The following is a 20004-nucleotide window of genomic DNA, read 5'->3' as shown; positions in this document are numbered from 1 at the left end:
GACGAACCACTATGTGGTGTAGGGTATAAAAAACCTTTTTAAATATTCATAATACTCATTTTCTGATAGTTATTTCAAAATATTCTCTAAAAATCTACTATTGGAGCTCTGGAGCTAATATTCAGGAATCCACTATTTTTGCTCAGATGGTCCCTAAAAATGTACAATTGCTTCTCTGATAGTTTTTGAAAAAATATTCTTTAAAACTCTGTTCTTGTAATGTTCCAAATCTGGTTATAAAATCAATTTTCGAAGTGACACATCTGTGGGCTCCCACAAATCAAAATTTCAACATTATAGCAAGTGTGTATTTTTGCTGTCGCACAGTGTTATTCTTGACAAATACTCTTTAAAAATCCACATTCTTAGAGGGGATATTCCTGGGAAATATTTTTAAAAAATATTACTCCATTGGACTTTAGAAATATATATTCTTCAAAGAAATCAGGAATTTAGTCCTAGTCCATAAAAACATTTTACGAAAATCCGAGATTATAACTCTGATGGTCTTTTAAAAAAATAGTTGCATAATTGTATCTCTGGTAATCCTAGATAAATACTATTAACTTTTTGTAGTCCTGATATTTCAAAATTCGAGATTATAGCTTCCATGGCCTTTGAAGAATATTTGTTAAAAAAACTAAAGCTGCTTAAACTAAGCTGTCTGATAAAGTAGCTTTTGAAAAAATCCTCGATAATTCTGGAATCCCTGATAATTCTAGAAAAATATTCTTTAAAAATCGTATTGTTTTTGGGATTTGTTTCGATTTTTTTTATTAGTCAAAAATATTTTTTTGTAGGATTCTGAAATTTTGGGATATTTACCCAAAGACAAATTGTTTGGAACACCTTACAAATGAGAGTATGATTGGTTTTTGTTTTACTCCCATAAATCATACGCCCCCATAAACATATACAATTAATAATACTCATACGCCATCATGTACCCCCTTATTCTTTTCCTTAGCTGTTTGATCTTGAAAATTAAATTAAATCTTAAAAATTTTGAATATTTCAAAATCAAACTATTCTAATACGCCTTGTGATTCATGTAATTTAACACATTTCCCCTTATTTATTTATTTATTTATTGGCAACAACTTATTTTGGATTTCTTTGCCATTTTGTATTTATCACCACTCCCCCCCCCCCCCCCCCCCCCTCAAAAAAAAAAAAAATAAATAAAATCCCAGAAAAATTGATGTCTGGAAATTCATTTATATTTTATTTCTTTGTAAAGAGTGCTGGGGATAATTTGTTTATAATAATTTCCCTCAACTACAGAAAAATTGAAAAAAAAAAAATCCAACTGGAAAAGTGGCAATGGTTTCCATCAATAGTGTTATGTGTAGTTGTTGTTGTTTTCTCGGCAAGCCAATCAAGTCTGAAGATAATGAGATTCTTATTACGTTGTAGTTTTGCCCCGGTTGTTTTGAATGTCTACAGGGTGTCTTTTTTTCTGTCCCCATCCCCCACTTCCTTGCCTTTCTTGGCTTTGGAATGTAATTTCCCATTCACCCACACAGAACTCCGCCAAGGCCTAACTAAGTGACTGACTGGCTGGCTGGCTGCCTGACTAACTGACTTGCCTGTACAAACTAACTTGTCTGCCTTGGACATATAAGACGTCAGTCAATTCCGGCCAAAAAGAAAACGAAAATATTCAATTTATTTTGTTTTGTTTTCACAAGCCTCCTCGTTGAGGCAGGAGGGAGGAAAGAAAATTTGATAGGTCTCCTTAAGGCTATAGCAAGAAAAATATAAGAAGTGGTTTGTAGGATAATAAAGAGGAGCGAGAGGAGAATGAGGGTGGTGGGAGGTGGATTTCCAACCAAGAGCTTTTATTGTTCTTAGTCAATTATTTATAAGTAGGTCGGTGGTGGTGGTCTGTTGTATACAGAGACACACATGCAAACACTCTTGTGTCTAACCACCACACTTATTTGGCTCTCATCCGCCATCATCGTCATCATCACCATCACCGTTGTTATCATCCTCATCATCTGCCTCTTCACATGATTGAATTTCTTGATGCAGATGCTAAAGTGATTACATGTTTATGTGCAAGATTATTTGTTAACTGCACAGATGGTGAAGAGGCAAGAATGCCAGAAGAAACGATTTTTTTTTTAAATTTCCATTAAAAATTAAAACAAAACTGCAAAGGTGTGGCGTATGATGAATGTAGGGGTTTGAGGAACTCATACGTCACCTGATATTTGAATTAATAAAACGTATACGCCTTCAAACGTTGTTTGAGAGTTTTTTTTTATCAAAGTTATGGAAAAAAGAATTCTTAAGAAGATCCAAACCTCAACGCCATGAAATATCCCTCGATAAAAATCTCAAAAACTCCAGGATTATAGCTTTCTTGGCCCTTGCAAAAATTCACAAAAGTTAACGACTAATTGCTGATGTTCCTCAACAAATTCTTGATTAATACGATTAAAAGTATTTTAATAAATCTCGTAAAAATGTAACGACTTTTAGCCAAGGTTATCCTAAAAAAAATTGGTCTATGGTTCGTGAAAAAAATCATTTCAATGATTTCTGTCTCATCTGATCCTTAAAAAATCCTATAGCTCTGTTTTTCTTTCGATTGTAAACTTTCGTTGCGTTTCAAATCTGCTATTATATTTCAGAGACTTTTGAAAAAATCAACGATGATCCTCAAAAAATTTAAAAAAAAAACTAAGCACGGGCTTTAAAAAATTCTTTTAAGAATTTAAGATTTTTTCCGAAGCTTTTTTTAAGAAATATTGTTCAAGGATAATCCTAGTTTTTTTTTAAATACAATTTTTTTTCATAAATTTTCGCAGGTTTTTAAGACCCATGTTCCAAGGACAGTAGCGAACTTTTTGAAAAAAAAAAGAAACGATCGTTTCTCTGATAACCCACGAAAAATACTCTTAATATTTTTTAGTCCTGTTAACCTTTTAGTCCTGATTCTTCAAAATTCGGAATTATAGCTTGCCTCATTGCCTTTGAAAACTCATCCTATGAAAATAGCCCATGTTCGTGAAAAAAATTATTCAATGCCAACGATTTCATCCTAGATTTAAATGAACCTTAGAAATCCTCGATGATAGAATTGTATCTCCTTTGAATTTAACCCTTCCGTCTGTTTCAAATTTGCGATATTATATTTCAGAGAAAAAATATCCTTTAAAAATCAATGATTAAATTCCTGTTGGTCCCGAAAAATATTAAAAAAATTATGGATAGAAACTCCATAGGTTTTGAAAAAATAGTCTTTAAAAAATTTAAGATTTTTCCGGGAGTTATTTTTTAAAGGATAGAGGTCCAAGGATAATCAAAGGTTTTTTAAGATTATTTTTTTTTTTTTTTTTTCATAAATTTTCGTGAATTTTTAAATCTATTATCCAAGGACAATAGTGAACTTTTTGAAAAAATTGGATGATTGTTTTTCTTAGAACTCTCCAAAAATACTCTTTACTTTTTATAGTCCTCATAACCTTGTAGTCCAGATTCTTCAAAATTCGTGATTATAGTTTTCATGTCCTTTGAAAAATATTTGTCAAAAATCTTGTAGTTGCTCAAAAATATTAAAAAACAAAAAAATTGAAACTCCATAGGTTTTGAAAAAAAAAAATCTTTGAAAAATTTAAGATTTTTCCGGGAGTTATTTTTTAAAGGATAGAGGTCCAAGGACAATCGTAGGTTTTTTAATATTATTTTTTTTTTTCAAAATTTTCGTGCATTTTTAAATCTTTTATCCAAGGACAATAGTGATTTTTTTTGAGAAAATTGCATGATTGTTTTTCTGAGAACTCTTCAAAAATACTCTTTACTTTTTATAGTCTTCATAACCTTGTAGTCCAGATTCTTCAAAATTCGGGATTATAGCTTTCATGTCCTTTGAAAAATATTTGTCAAAAATCTTGTAGTTGCTCAAAAATATTAAAAAAAAAGAATTGAAACTCCATAGGTATTTGAAGAAAACACTTTCACTATTTTTTCCGAATAGTTGTTCAACGATATTCGTAGTTTTTTTCTTTTTTCACAATTTTTTTAAAATTTTTCAAACCTGTACTCCGCCGAAGCCAGCTAACTTTTTGAAGAAACATTTCATGATTGTTTCTCTGAGAATCCTTGAAAAATACTTAAAATTCGGGCTTATAGCTTTCATGACTTTTGAAGATTATTTGTCAAAAATCTTGTAGGTGCCCAAGAATATTAAAAAAAGAACTCATAGGTGTTTGAAAAAAAAACACTTATTTTTTCATAAATTTTCTAAGATTTTTCAATCCTGTACTCCGTTGACACCAGCTAACTTTTTGAAGAAACATTGCATGATTGTTTCTCTGATAATCCTTGAAAAATACTCTTAACCAGTCCAGTTCATCAAAATTCAGAATTATAGTTTTCATGGCCTTTGAAAAATATTTGTCAAAAATCTAGGACTATATCAGGTAGTTTCTGAAATAATCCACGATCCTGGAAAATATTCTTTAAAAAAGCATTGTTTTTGGGATTTGTTTAGAGTTTTTTTTTACAAAAATCTTGTGTTGATGAAAATATTGAGACGTACCAAGTCTGAATGGAATCGGATGTTAATATCACGTTTTATGAGCTTCATGAGTATCCAAAATGTTGACCCATTGTGGGAGATATACTTGATGGAGTGGACCGATATTGTCCATTTTCGCACCTGACGTAGCATTGATGCAATTATTGGGATTTTCAAAGTTGAAGCAAAATCGGATTATCCATTCTCTTTCTGTGCAGTTAATTATTTTATTTGAAAATGTTGGTATTTTGTGAGAGAGGTACCAGAAGGCCAATATTGTCCATCTCCGAACTCGATCTAAGTTTGATAATAATATTGGTAATATTGATAAGTTTAGGCCAAACCAGATACTTCCTTCGCGAGTTATCGTGCGTATTAAAATTGTAGATACAGCCCTGGTAGTTGTTAAAAAATTGTTTTAAAATAAACTTACGATCATAAAGCTATTGATCATTGAAAATTTTTTCTTCAAAAATTCGCAATTAGACTCTGATGATCCTTGACATGATTATTAAAAAATCTATGATTCTATGATAGTTCTTTAAAAAAAATAATGGAAAAATATTCTTTATGCAATTCACCTACAAAACATTTCCAGAAATGTTTTGGATTTTTTCTGAAGTTCACATAAGTTTTTTTTAAGAAAACCCCCCAGCACCTTTGGGTAGATTCCTTTAAAATCATATTTTCCATTCCCTTGGACTCTTAGGCGTATTAGTGTTATTAATTATCAAGGCATCGAGGCGTATTTTAATTTAATTCTCTCGTAACACATTAATCATACGTCGTCGTCGGCGGTGGCACACGTAAATAATTTGATGTTCCTCTCTGCTCTTTACTCATTTAGCAAAAGTCAATGGGCGATAAATCGTAAACTAACAACAAAAATAATCACCAAAATTCAAAGAAGTTTTAATGAGATAGTTAAGGGCAGCTGCCTGTCATTAATCATGAACTGGCAAAATTGTAATTTTAAACTTAGTTTAATAATGGATTTCACGGGAAAATGCTTAGCTGCTGAGAGGGGCGAAACGATGCTAATGATTTATTACATTTTGATTGAGAAATTATTATGTGTGTAAAGTTTTGGAAATTTGTGTAAAATTGGATTATTTATTTTTGAAACGTGCCGATGATTTGGTTTGTGAGTTTTTTTTTTGCCTTGTCCAGGGGGAAAAAATGCACAATGTATTGAATCATACGCCAATTTAGGTTTTCCAGATGATGTGCCTGACTGCCTGCCTGCCATGCAACAACAAATCGGGCAGTTTTTTTTTTTTTTTTTTTTTTGCTTTGGCACATTTTGCAGCCTGTTTATTTAATCAAAAATACATTAAATTTAATTAAAATTTGTTTAAAAATAAAATATCATAATTTCAATATGGGGGTTTTTTCCTTAATTTTTATTTCACTCCACACAGTAAACAGATAAAGAGAGATGGAAAACCTGAAGATTGATTGATTTGCCTCTTGGCCTGTTTATTATTTTCTTATATTTCTATTTTTTTCCTTCACTTTTTGTTTATAATTTGTGAGTAATTTGAATTCCTTTTTTTTCAAAATTAAATGAATTGAAATGAAATATGTTTAAACAAATCTTCATTACCCGTTTAATGGAGCAAAGAAAAAACAAAACAAAACCGCATACTGACCGAAAAGTACTTCTCATGAAATCATTTATTTTTATTTACATTTTTCCCATTGTTCTGCCATGGAAATGTTTTAATTTCACTTGTTATTCTCTGGAAATAATTATAAAATTTGATTTGTAAATTGGGGGGGTTTCATGTTTTTGATGTTCAAAGAAGGCGAAAAAAATTCTCCAAATTCAAAAAAATATGTGGCCTTGTCGTAATTTGGAAACTTAAATTTAATAGATTACAAATATATTGTGGAAATTTGTTACGCATAAAATACGGTTCTGCATCAAAAAAAAAAAAAAATAAATAAATAAATAAAAAATAAAAAAATAGGTCATTACCTCTAAATGACCATGGGGCGTATGAGTACTCTTATTAAAGCTCTTTGATATGGCGTATGATTTATATTAAAAAGTAACAGATTTTTTTAGATAAAGGACCTTGAGAAGAAAAAAATAAAAATAACCAGTAAAGAAAGTCCTAAAGTCGGGCGGGGCCGACTTTATGATACCCTACACCACTTTGCCAATTTAGTAGAGCTCCACATAATAATTAAAAGTTTTATGGAAGAATTTAATCATACACGCTATGATTATAATTATTATTTAAAGTTCAAAGGACTAAATATGCCGAAGCATTTGTATCTTTTAAATTCGGACATGTATTGCCCATTTGGTGCAAAATTAATTTGAAATCAGATAAGCTATATACAAATCTGAACCGATCTCGATAAAATTTGGCAAAGATATTTCTGAGCTGTATTTGATATATTTCCCTGAATATCGTTGTTACGGAGTACATATTACGGCTGTGGGTAACATATACAACAAATCGGATGAACAATATATATGGAAGCTATAGCTATATCTGAACCGATCTTCACCAAATTTGGCATACTAGCTTCTAGACTCAATTCGGTCGCATGTGCCAAATTCCTTCCCATTTGGGCAAATATTAGACGTTTGGTGCACAATAAAAGGTAAATCAGACAAAGTTATGTATGGGAGCTATATCCAAATCTGAACCGATCTCGATAAAATTTGGCAAATGTATTTCTGAGCTGCATTTGATATATTTCCCCAAATATTATTGTTACAGAGTGCATATCAGGGCTGCGGAGGACAAAAATAACAAATCGGTTGAACAATATATATGGGAGATATAGCTATATCTGAACCGATTTCGATCAAATTTGGCACACTTATTTTCAGGCCTAATTTGGTTGTATGTGCAAAATTCCATACTATTCGGGCTGATATTACACGTTTGGTGCACAATAAAAGGCAAATCGGATGAAGATATATATGGGAGCTATATCTCAATTTCAACAGGGTTCGTCCTTGAGCCAAGCAAATGTTGTTTGGAAAATTTCATCTCAATCGGATAATAAATGCGATCTGCATTTTGTTCACGAGAATACATGGACAGACGGACGGACGGACGGACTGACATGCATAAATCAACTCAGAAAGTGATTCTATGGAGATCCTCAAAAGTAACCATGGGTCTATCTCGCTTCCTTCTCCATGCACAAAGACATAATACCCTTACCACTATGTGGTGTAGGGTATAAAAAAATCCAAATTGAGGTCATGAGGGCGTATAAGTACTATTATTACAGCCCTTTTTATATGGCGTATGAGTTATATTAAAAAGTTAGGGATTCTGTTTAGAAAAGACCTTGAGATCATCCTTTTTCATAGAAAACTCAATAAAGGACTTTAAAACTTCTCCTTACATATACCCTCCACCATACATAGTATGGGGGTATATTAAGTTCGTCATTCCGTTTGTAACTCATCCATATAATAATTTTAGACCTAACAATGGATATACAGGGTGAAATGAAAAAAACTGCCACCAACTTCAGACTACTGACATTTCTAAGGCACTCGTCCGACAGCAGTTAAAATTCTTTCAGTGACAGCTCACGATGTTGTTTACAAGCGTACAAAAGTATTTTGCTGAGAATATTCCAGAAAAAACAAAGTTATTCGTGATGGAATTCAAGCGTGAATTGTCCGAAAATCCTTAAAAGGGGTTCCGTCTAAGTACTTTCTAAGGTACCTATGACGATACCTCCCTATATTCGGTGTTTTTCTTTTTAATGATTTTAGCTAATTTTTGTTATTGGAATTGTCTAAGAATCCATACCAGAAGTTCTTTCTAAGCACTTTAAGCACTGGAAGAGAGCACCCATACAAGGGTATCCCTCCCCCATTTTCGATATTATCACGATTTTAGTGACATTATTCACCGGAATTGTTTCAAATTTTGTATTTAGTATCCGTAATGGGAACTACAGCCCATGACAAAAAGTTTCGTATGCAGAACCACGTCTTTGAATATCCCACATAGAACGGTGCTTCCCGATATTCGATATTTTGACGTTTTTAGGAATATTATTCACCGGAATTATTTCAAATTTCGTAATTAGAATTCGTAATGGATACTGCAGCCTATGACAAAAAATTCCGCATGCAGGCCCACGTCTTCGTATATCCTCCATATAACGGCACATCCCGATATTCGATATTTTGACGTTTTTAAGAATATTATTAACCGGAATTATTTCAAATTTCGTAATTAGAATTCGTAATGGGTACTGCAGCCTATGACAAAAAATTACGTATGCTTGTCCCACGTCTTCGTATATCCTCCATATAAAAGTACCTCCGAATATTTGGTATTTTAACGATTTCAGTGACATTATTTACCGGAATTGTTTAAAATTTTGTAATTAAAATTGACAGAAAATGGTCTTTGCAGTTCCAGGTCTTCGTATAAGCCCCATATAACAGTAGCTTCCCATATTCGGTATTTTGATGATTTCAGTGACATTATTAACCCAAATTGTTTGAAATTTCGTATTTGAAGTCCCTAACGGGTACTACAACCAATGACAGAAAATTGTCATGCAGGTCAAGGTCTTCGTGTAGGCCCCATAAATCAGTAACTCCCCATATTTTAGTATTTTAGGTACGATATTCACCGAAATTGTTTGAAATTTCATATTTGAAGTCCATAATAGGTACTACAGCCTGTGGCAGAAAATTGTCTTTGCAGGTTTAGGTATTTGTATTGCACCGATATAACGGTACCTTCCTATATTCGGTATTTTAATGAATTTGACCACATTATTCGACGGATTTTTTTTGCAAGTTTCGTATTGAAAATGGCCTATGGCAAAAGTTGACTATGCAGGTCTACGTCCTTGTATAGACCTCAATATAAAGGCTTTATTTGATATTTTTAAGATTTTAACAGCATTTTTAAGGGATTTTATTATTTTTTTTTGACAATTTCCAAATTCGTTCCAAATTGTGGAGGGTATTCAGGTATTCGGCCCGGCCGAATTTACTGCATTTTTACTTGTTATTAATTGAAAATTAATCAAATTTAAATCATAATTAAAAAATCATGATTAATGACAGACGCTGTTAAGTACATCATTATTTTCTTGCGATTTTGCTGTTGCTTGTTGTTAGTTTGTCATTTATCGCTCATTGACTTTTGCTAAATGAGCTACCAAACATCATATTAATAACGAGTGTCGACGTATGATTAATATAATTTATTTTTACACCCCGATGGTAGGGTAATTAATAACACCTTTACGCCCAACAGGCAAAGCTTTCCATTGCTTTGCCTATCTTAAAAACTTAAATTTTTTTAAGTTAAAATAAAAAAATAAAATATTTTTTCTAGCCATAGTCTAAAAATTTCATTAAAATATAAAAATTCAATATTTTTAATTTTCGAAAGATACCATGGATCGTATGAGTTATATAAATACATAACCCCTTTCTTGGCGTCTAAGAAAAATAAGTATTTTTTATTTTTTCATCGAAAACCAAAAGATCCATAACATCGAAAGTGGACCCATAGCCGTTCTCCATAATGAAGTTATACTTCCCATAAAATTTATAAAATATGTATTTCTTTCCCACCTTTTGATTAATGACAGCCTCTGCTAACTATGTCATTAAAACGTGTTTCCGAATTTTTTTTGCTGTAAGTTTGTCATTTATCGCCCATTGACTTTTGCCAAATGAGCTACCGAACATCAAATTATCAACGTGTGTCGCCGTATGATTAATGAATTTTATTTATATATTTCGTACGAATAATTATACGCACCGATGGCATGATAATTAATAACACTTATACGCCCAAGAGGCAAATGAGTGGAAAACATGATTTTGATGTTGTCTATCAAAAGTTTTCCTTGTTTTTTATATTTTAAGGGGGAATTTTAAATTGCCTTAATTTTTTTATAAAAGATCCTTGCATTATTGTACTATTATATTGGAAGAATATCTCAACTTTCTATAGAATTTGAAGGAATAGCGCAAATATGATTGTGTTTTGTTTTTCAAGTTATTAATAGTTTTATATACCCCCACCATTCTATGGAGGGTATATTAGCTTTGTCATTTTTTGTAACTTCTCGAAATATTCATGATTGACCCTACAAATATGTAGATTCAGGATCAGCGTAAAATTCTAAGACGATTTATAGATGTTCGTTTGTGTGTATGTCTGTCCGTCTGTCTGTTGTAATCACGTTATCTTTCGAACGAATTGAGATAGAAGGCTAAAATTTTGCATTTCGTAATTTTCGTATAACGGGAGCTTCCGGTATTCGGTATTTTGATTATTTTAGAGTCATCATTCACCCAAATTATTTCAAATTTCGTATTCGAAGGTTGTAAAGGGTACTACAGCCTATTCCAAAAAAAAAAAAAAAAAAACTTGAGTTCATGTCCACGTCTTCGTATAGGCCCCATATAAAGGTATCTCCCTTTATTCGGTATATTCATAATTTAAGTGAAATTATTCATCAGAATTGTTCCAAATTTCGTAATTGAAGTTCGTAATGGATACTACAGCTTATGACAAAAAATTATTTATGTTGGTGCAAGTTTTCGTATAGCCCCCGTATAAAGGTCTTCATTTAAACGCCATTTTTCGGAATTTGTTGAAATTTTTCAAGTTCCTTCCAAATGGTGGTGGGTATTAATAGTTCGACCCGGCCAAGCTTAGCTGGCAACGATATAGACCCATAGTTACTTTTAAGGATCTTCATAGAATAACTTTCTGAGTTGATTTTTTACATGTCAGTCCGTCTGTCCACCCGTCCGTCTGTCCACCCGTCCGTCTGTCCACCCGTCCGTCTGTCCCTGTATTTTTGTGAACAAAATGCAGGTTGCATTATTCGATTAAGATGAAATTTTCCAAACAATATTTGTTTGGCCCAAGGTCGAAACCTTTTGAAATTAGTAAGAATCGGTTCAAATTTAGATATAGCTCCCATATATATCTTCAACCGATTTCGGGTTAATTGTGCGCCGAATGGCCAATATCAGCATAAATGACCTGAATTTTGGTACATCCAACCGGATTCAGTCTAGAAGCAAGTACTTCAAATTTTTTGTTGCAAATCGGCTCGGATATAGCTATAGCTCCCATATTTATGTTTCATCCGATTTGATGTTTAAGTCCCTCACATTCGTAATATGCACCCCACAAGAATAATATTTGGTACCAGATATCTTGTAGAGCTCGGAAATACCTTTGCCAAATTTCATCGAGATCGGCTCAGATTTGGATATAGCTCCCTTATATATCTTCAACCGATTTCGGGTTAATTGTGAAAAAAATGGCCAATATCAGTCCAAATGACCTGCACTAGGTCAGGTGTGAAAATGGACAATATCGGTCCACCCCTTCTGGTACCTCCCCCACAAATGGTCAAAATTTTGAACAATTACAAATCTCATAAAATGTGATGTAAGATTCCAATTGTCTTGAAATTTCACACATCGAAATATTTATATCAACCCAAGGTCTGGTGTTAAGATGGAATAAATCGGTCCACACCTTCTGGTACCTCCCCCACAAAAGGTCGAAATTTTCAAAAAATATATTTTTTGCACAGAAAGAGAAATGATAATTCGATTTTGCTCCAACTTTGCAAATCCTCATATTTGCGTCAGTGCTGGGTCAGGTGTGAAAATGGACAATATCGGTCCACCCCATCAAGTACCTCCCCCACAAAGGGTCAGCATTTTGAATAATTACAACTCTTATTAAATGTGATGTAAGAATCCGATTGTCTTTCACAATTTCACAGATCCCAATATTTTTATAAACCCAAGATCTGGTGTTAAGATGGAATATATCGGCCAACTCCTTCTGGTACCTCCCCCACAAAAGGTCGAAATTTTGAATATCCATTAAGCTCATAAAACGCTAAATTAACATCGGATTCCATTCAGACTTGACACATCTGCATATTTATATGAACACAGGATCTGTTCAAAAGACGGTAGAGATCGGACCATTCGTTCTGGTACCTCCCCCACAAAGGGTCAAAGTTTTGAATGACCAAAAGTTTTATAAAATCCGAAATAAGCATCAGGTTCTCTTTTTATTTCACACATCCCATTTTTTCCACTAACAAAAGATCCGCTTTGAAGATGGGATATATCCGTCCACTCCTTCTGGTACCTCCCCCACAAAGACTTTACATTTTGAATATTTATGAAGCTCCAAGCCTAGCACGTCGCAATATTTATATCATATTTATTAAGGTCCGATACGAAATGGCCAATATTGGCCCATTCCTTCGGAACCTACTCCATAGAAGGTCAATGATTTGAATAATCATAACAGAAGTCAAAATATTTTTAAATAATCGTACATTGGCTGAGGGTATACATCTGTCGGCATACCCGACCGATACTTTTTTTACTTGTTTTATTTATTTATTTGTTTTGAGCGGAGCAGTGCAAGGATCTTTATTTATTTTTTTATTTATTTATTTATTTTATTTTTTTTTTTATTTATTATTTTTTTTTTATTTTTTTTATACATTTTTTTTTTGTCGCTTCCAAGAATTTTCTCAATTCCCAAAAAACAGATATTAACAGAATAAAAAGGTGAATGTATTTTTTATTTCAAATTACTATTGGATGTGTCTGCTTTGGGGTGGGTGTTCTCTGTGTAAATTTAAACACACAATGTTGGCATTTTTTGTTTTTATTTTTTTTTTATAAAAATTTTTGGCAACGGTAAAAAAAGCGTCATTTTTTGACGCTGTAATTTTTTTTTTTTTTTTTTGGCTGTTTTTGTGTTCATAAATTATCAAGTTTTTCCCCCTTCACTCGTGCCATTGTTGTTAACACAAAGTTGTTGTGTTGCATTGTTGTTGTGCTGAAGAGTGTTGAGAAAAATATGATTATTATTACACATTGCAACAAAACAAAAAAAAATTGTCACATTTTGTGATTCATACATACATACATACGCACATACCTACACATGTTCAGACAATGATGAATGAATGTATAAATGTCTTTGTTTTCACTTTTGTGCTGTGTGTGTGTTTTTTTTTCTTCCCTTTATTTCATTCTTTCTTGCTTTGGGTTGTTAACACAGATTTGTACTTAAGATTTTTTTCGGTACGATTTTTTTGAAAACATTTTTTTTTCTTAGCTATTTTTTCTTTACAAAACATTTACATTCAACAAAACAAAAAAAAACTTAGGTAGAGAGCCGACAACAACGTCATCTTGTGATGCCTAGACATTGTACTTTAGATTTTTTTACGATGTGTGTGGCTCAATGTCGGGCCATATAAGTATAAGTGTGTGTATGTATGCCCATTCACATTTACACATGTGTGTGTGTGTGTGTGGATATTTTTTTGGCACTTCAAAAGCCATTAGGCCACACCACTTCATCACACCAAACATCATCTTTACGCTCTACAGCCGCCAAGATGTTCACATTCAAGCAAAGCGTAGAGAGCTGATGCTGATGTTCGGTTGTACGTTTCTTCGTCCGTCCATTCATTTAGATAGGCATTCAGCCGTTTAGTCATGAAACTAAAAGTGTTAACAGAAATTTTATGTTTTTTTCTTATTGTATTTTTTACACTTTGAACGGTTGAAAAATAAAAATTAAAGAACTATTAGCAAAGGCAAGGGGGAGGGGTCGAATATTCCCAACCATACAAAATACTCTGCTACAAATGAATTTCATTTTAGAAGTCATAGAAAGAATTTGAGTAATATAGGCAATTTTTTATTTTAATACCCTCAGCTATATGGCTAGAGAGGATACACAGGGTAAGATAAAAAACTGAAACAAAGTCAAACGTCATAATTTTTACATTTTTTTTTTTTAATTTTATATCGGAATATCGGAAATAACATTAAATTTTAAAATAAGTTTAGATTAGTTCGAATTGGTCACCTTTGGCACGAGACCGTCAAACGCTGCCCGGCAGGAGTGCTCTAAGGCTAGCCACTTGTGCCAAATATAAAGAAATCACACTATCACGCTTGAGTTCCATCAGGAATAACTTTTTTTTTTTCAGGAAAATTCTCACCAAAATACTTTTGTTCGCTTGTAAACAATGTAATGAGCTGTCACTGGAATAATTTTAACAGCTCTCGGAGGAGCGGCTTGGAAATGACAGCAGTCTGAAGTTGGTTGCAGTTTTTTTCATCACACCCTGTATACCATTTAATACGGCCAAAACGTGCCTCGTCGTAACAACGGTTTTAGACCCTATGTCTCTTTGGACCAAATCCATTTCAGGACATTTGGAGTCGATCTAGCGCTGTCTGTCTGTCTGTCTGGCTGGCTTTTGCCCACGATAACTCTCAAAGGGAGTACCCGATTTGATTCAAAATTGGTACATCGTAATATTATTATCAAATTTAGATCGAGTTTGGAGATGGGCAACATCGACCCACTCCTTCTGGTACCTCCGCCACAAAAGGTCGAACATTTTCAAAGAAAATATTATACTGCACAGAAAGAGAACGTATAATCTGATGTTGCTCCAACTTTGCGAATCCTAATATTTACATCAGCGCTAGGTCGGGTGCGAAAATGGACAATATCGGACAACTCTATCAAGTACCTCCCCCAGAAAGGGTCAACATTTTGAATAATTATTACTTTTATAACATGGGATGTAAGATTCCGATTATCTTGAAATTAGACATATCACAATGTTTTTAGTAACCCAAGGTCTGGTGTGAGGATGGGATATATCGGTCCACTCCTTCTGGTACCTCCCCCATAAAGGGTCAACATTTTGAATATTCTTGAAGTTCATAAATCCCGAAATTAACATCCGATTCCATTCAGACTTGGTAAATCGCAATATTTCCATCAACACAAGTTCTGTTACAAAGATGGTTCAGATCGCACTATTCCTTCTTGTACCTCCCCCACAAAGGGTCAAAGTTTTGAATAACCGAAGCGATTATAAAATCCAAAATAAGCATCCGGTTCCCTTCATATTCCACACATCTCATTATTTCAACTTACACAAGACCTCCTGTGAAGATGGGATATATCGATCCACTCCTGCTAGTACCTCACCCACAAAGAGTCAAAATTTTGAATATTCAAAACGCGAAAATTATATCCGATTCCATTCAGACTTGTCAAATCTCAATACGTGTATCAACACAAGATCTGTTATAAAGATAGTAGAGATCAGATTATTCCTTCTGGTACCTCCCCCACAAAGGGTCAAAGTTTTGAATAACCAAAACAGTTATAAAATCCGATATAAACATCCGATTCTCTTCAAATTACACACAACACAATATTTTTATTAGCCCAAGGTCTGGTGTAAAGATGGAATATATCGGTCCACTCCTTCTGATACCACCCCCACAAAGGGTCAGAATTTGGAATATCCATGAAGCTCATAAAACATGAAATTAACATCCGATTCCATTCACTCTTCGCACATCTCAATGTTTCCACCAACACAAGATCATTTATAAATTTGGTAGAGATCGGGCCATTCCTTCTGGTACCTCCCCCACGAAGGGTAAAAATGTTGAATAACCAAAACGATCATAAAATGCGAAATAAGCATCCTGTTCTCTTCAAATCACACACATCCCAATATTTTTATTAGCCAGAGGTCTGGTGCAAAGATGGGATATATCGGTCCACTCCTTCTGATGCCTCCCCCACAAAGGGTCAGAATTTGAAATATTCATGAAGCTCATAAAACCCGAAATTAACATCCGATTCCATTCAGACTTGTCACATTTCAATATTTCCATAAACACAAGATCTGTTATAAAGATGATTGAGATCGGACCATTCCTTCTGGTACCTCCCCCACAAAGAGTCAAAGTTTTGAATAATGAAAGCGATTATTAAATCCGAAATAAGCATCTGGTTCACTTCATGCTTCTCATATCCCAGTATTTCCACTAACACAAGATCTGCTGTGAAGATGGGATATATCGTTCCACTCTCTCTGGTACCTCCCCCACAAAGGGTCAGAATTTGGAATATTAACGTTTCCGACTTGGTGCACCTCAATATTTCCGTGAACATAAGATCTGTAATCAAAATGGTAGAGACCATTTCTTCTGGTACCTCCCCCACATAGGGTACAAGATTTTTAACTACAAAACGTTAAAAGAAAGGGAAATTAGCATCCAACTCGCTTCAAGTTTCATACATCCGAAAATTTTTGGTAACACAAGATCTGTTATGAAGATGATATACATCTGCGAACCCATTCTGGCACCTCAGACACAAAGGGTTACAATTTTCAATACTTTCATCTGTCATAATTTGCGAAACAAGTTAGTGATTCTTTGCAACTTGCAATATCTAAATATTTCTCTCAACCAGAAACCTGAGATAAATATGAAATTTATGATTTCGCAAAAAAATTGGATATAGATGTTCGATATTCTTGTAATTTTGCCCATAACAATATTTTTTTCTGTATTAGTTGAGGTATGAAAATGAAATACTTCGGTCGACTATATTTGGTACCTCAGTCACATTTTAATATTTTCTAGAAATTATCACATATCTTATATAAGGTGAAGGAAGTGGTTGATATAGTCCATACCTGGCACTTCGCAATATTTATATCACATTTATTTACTTCTGATACGAAATGGACAATATTGGCCCATTCCTTCAGAACCTACTCAATAGAGGGTCAACAATTTGAATAATCATTACAGTGGTCAAAATATATTTAAATAATCGAACATTGGCTGAACGTTTACCTATGTCGGGAAAATCGGCTAATACTTTTTAACTTGTTTTAATTTATGGTTAAATTTATTTATATATAATTTAATATATATTATTTTATTTATATATTTACTATATTCAATTATTTGTGTTATTCAAATAAATTCCAATTACTAATCATTTCATTCTCCATTTTTCTCCTCCACTTCCAGGTGCTGGTGAATCGGGCAAAAGTACAATTGTTAAACAAATGAAAATCATCCACGAAAGTGGGTTCACTCCTGAGGATTTCAAACAGTATAGACCGGTTGTTTACAGCAACACAATACAATCATTAGTTGCAATACTTAGAGCAATGCCAAATCTTAGTATTCAGTTTAGTAATAACGAAAGAGAGGTGAGTATCCACACATTTTTATTTTCTTATTCTTTTGATGTATGAAAGATCTCCTTTCCCCTCCCCTCATCTATTATCTCTTAAGTATTTATTTCCCATGGCTTTCCTTCATATTTTCTTTCTCCTTCCACTACTACTACTTTGAAAGTATGCCAAGTTTATGCAAAAAAACACTTGTGCCCCATTAATGCGCAAAGTAATACTAGGTCAATGGAATGGGCATAGCGTGTGATGTCTTTTTTTTTTTTTTTTTTTTTTTTTTTTTTTTTTTTTGAGAAATGGAAATTGTGGTTTCCCCTTAATGGCGCAATTTGCCAGATTTTTTGAGAGAAAAAGATAGATTTTTAATTTTTTGTCACATTTATTTGAAAATCAGGGATATAGTAAGTGAAATCTTTTTAAAACTGTATTAAAGCTTGAGGGATTCGAAATTGAGATTTTTTTTATAAGAATAAAACACATATTTATTTTTTTTTCCATATTTATTTGAAAATATAGTCTTGAGGAATTCAAAAGTTATGCTAAATAAACAATGTTTTAACAAATGTCTTTAGAGCGTATAAGTGCTATTAATTACTGAAGACAATGCGGCGTATGATTATTACTTTGATAAAATAATTAAATTAAATTAAATTAAATTAATTATACGTTTCCTGCATTAAATAATACATATTAGTACCGAAAAATCAGGAAAGGATCCATTAATGGGAAAACTGAAGTATTTCCCGCATATGTTGAAAGAATAAAATAAATTTTTAAAAGTTTTTTCATATTTGTTTGAAAATATAGGAGCATAATAAGTGAAATCAAGGGATTAAAGATTGAGTGATTCGAAATTGGGCTGATTTTTGAAGGAATAAAATACTTTTCTTTATTTTTCATATTTATTTAAAAATATAGAGTCATAGTAAGTAACATCATTTTAAAAAGGGACTAAAGCTTGAGGGATTCAAAAGTTATGCAAATTTTAACAAAGTTTAAGCAAACGGCTCTAGAGCGTATAATAATATATAGTAGTACCGAAAAATCAGGAAAGGACCCAATAATGGGAAAATTGAATTTCTTTTTCTGAGAAAAAATATTTTTATATGAAATATATATATCTTTTTAATAAATATTTTTAGAACAGTGTTGGCTTGTTTGTGGCGTATACTTATAACTCCAATAAAATAGTAACATTAATTATAAATTAAATTAATTATATGTTTCCTGCATCAAATCATATATGGTAGTACCGAAAAATCAGAAGACGAACAATTAATGGGAAAATTGAAGTTTATTCGGAGAAAAAATATTTTTATAAAAAATATTTTTTTTAAATAATTTTTTTAAAGCAGTTTGTTAGTAAATGAATTCAATCTAAAATTTGTTAAAAGCCAGAAGGATTCAAAGTTTACGCAAAATGAAACAAAATTGAAGCATATGCCTGTAGAGCGTATGAGTGTTATTAATAGATACGTACATGGTGGCGTATGATTGTTATTTGAAAGGAACAATTTCAGTTAATTATACGATCTTCATAAATATATAATAAATATATATTTTTTTTTTTTTTTTACCCCTGAAGTATTCTTTTACAACCAATTTTTGCACGATTTTATATATTTTTTTTATAAAAAATATAATAAAATTTCCTGCATAATTTTATGGGAAATGTTTTTTTTTTAAATTTTGTTGAAAATTCAAAAAAAAAATCAATAGGCCTCGGATGCCTGGACAATCTGAAAGACTTTTTTGGTACACCCCTGGACATAGCTCTAAGAAAAGCAAATAAAAAAATCGAAGAAAAAAATCAAGTATCAAAAGCCCACAAAGCTACTCGATCCTACGTAGACCTTTGGGACCCACTGAATTTTAGTTATAATTTTTTCGATGACTTGGCGAGACGAACAATTTTTTAGAAAGATTTTCTAAGACCTTCCACGCATACACTTTCAGGAACCAAAAAAAAGTTTATGTAATTTTTTATTATAGATGTCCGAATTATAGAAATTTCATATTCCTCTGAAATATATTATTGTACATCTTTAGTAGTGCTCCGAGACTCACAAAATTTCATAGAAAAATTGTCGTTGTAAAATCGCGTAGAACAATTATGTTTTATTGAAAATTTATTTTTTGGAACATTCTTTCTATACAAAATTTGGAGATTTTTCCTAATACCTACAATATTTTATAGAAAACTTTGCGTGAGCACAAAAATTATGAACAAAATGTTTTTTGGCCTCAAAGAAAGAAACATCACCGAGACTTACAAAAAGTTTCGACCTGATAAAATTTTATAAAAAAAAAATGTTTCATAGAACACGGACCGACATTATACTACTGAAAAAAATTTCGGAAGCCTACAAAGTTGTATAAAATTTTATTTTTCATTTTGGGAAATTTTA

General features: G+C 32.5%; 1 protein-coding gene across 2 annotated transcripts in view; it reads left to right on the top strand.

Annotated features, from left to right (window-relative positions):
• Positions 1-20004, top strand: part of LOC101887825 (G protein alpha o subunit) — a 142253-nt gene that overhangs the window by 62607 nt on the left and 59642 nt on the right. For both annotated transcript variants that reach the window (XM_005174796.4, XM_005174795.4), the window contains exon 3: positions 17430-17614. In XM_005174796.4, coding sequence (XP_005174853.1) covers positions 17430-17614 — 185 coding nt within the window. The remainder of the gene's footprint in view (positions 1-17429; positions 17615-20004) is intronic.

Source organism: Musca domestica, unplaced genomic scaffold (genome assembly GCF_030504385.1).
Source record: "Musca domestica strain aabys unplaced genomic scaffold, Musca_domestica.polishedcontigs.V.1.1 8, whole genome shotgun sequence".
In the NCBI taxonomy this organism is placed as follows: domain Eukaryota; kingdom Metazoa; phylum Arthropoda; class Insecta; order Diptera; family Muscidae; genus Musca; species Musca domestica.
Note: the sequence above shows the minus strand (reverse complement) of the source record. Positions and strands in the feature narration are given on the sequence as shown.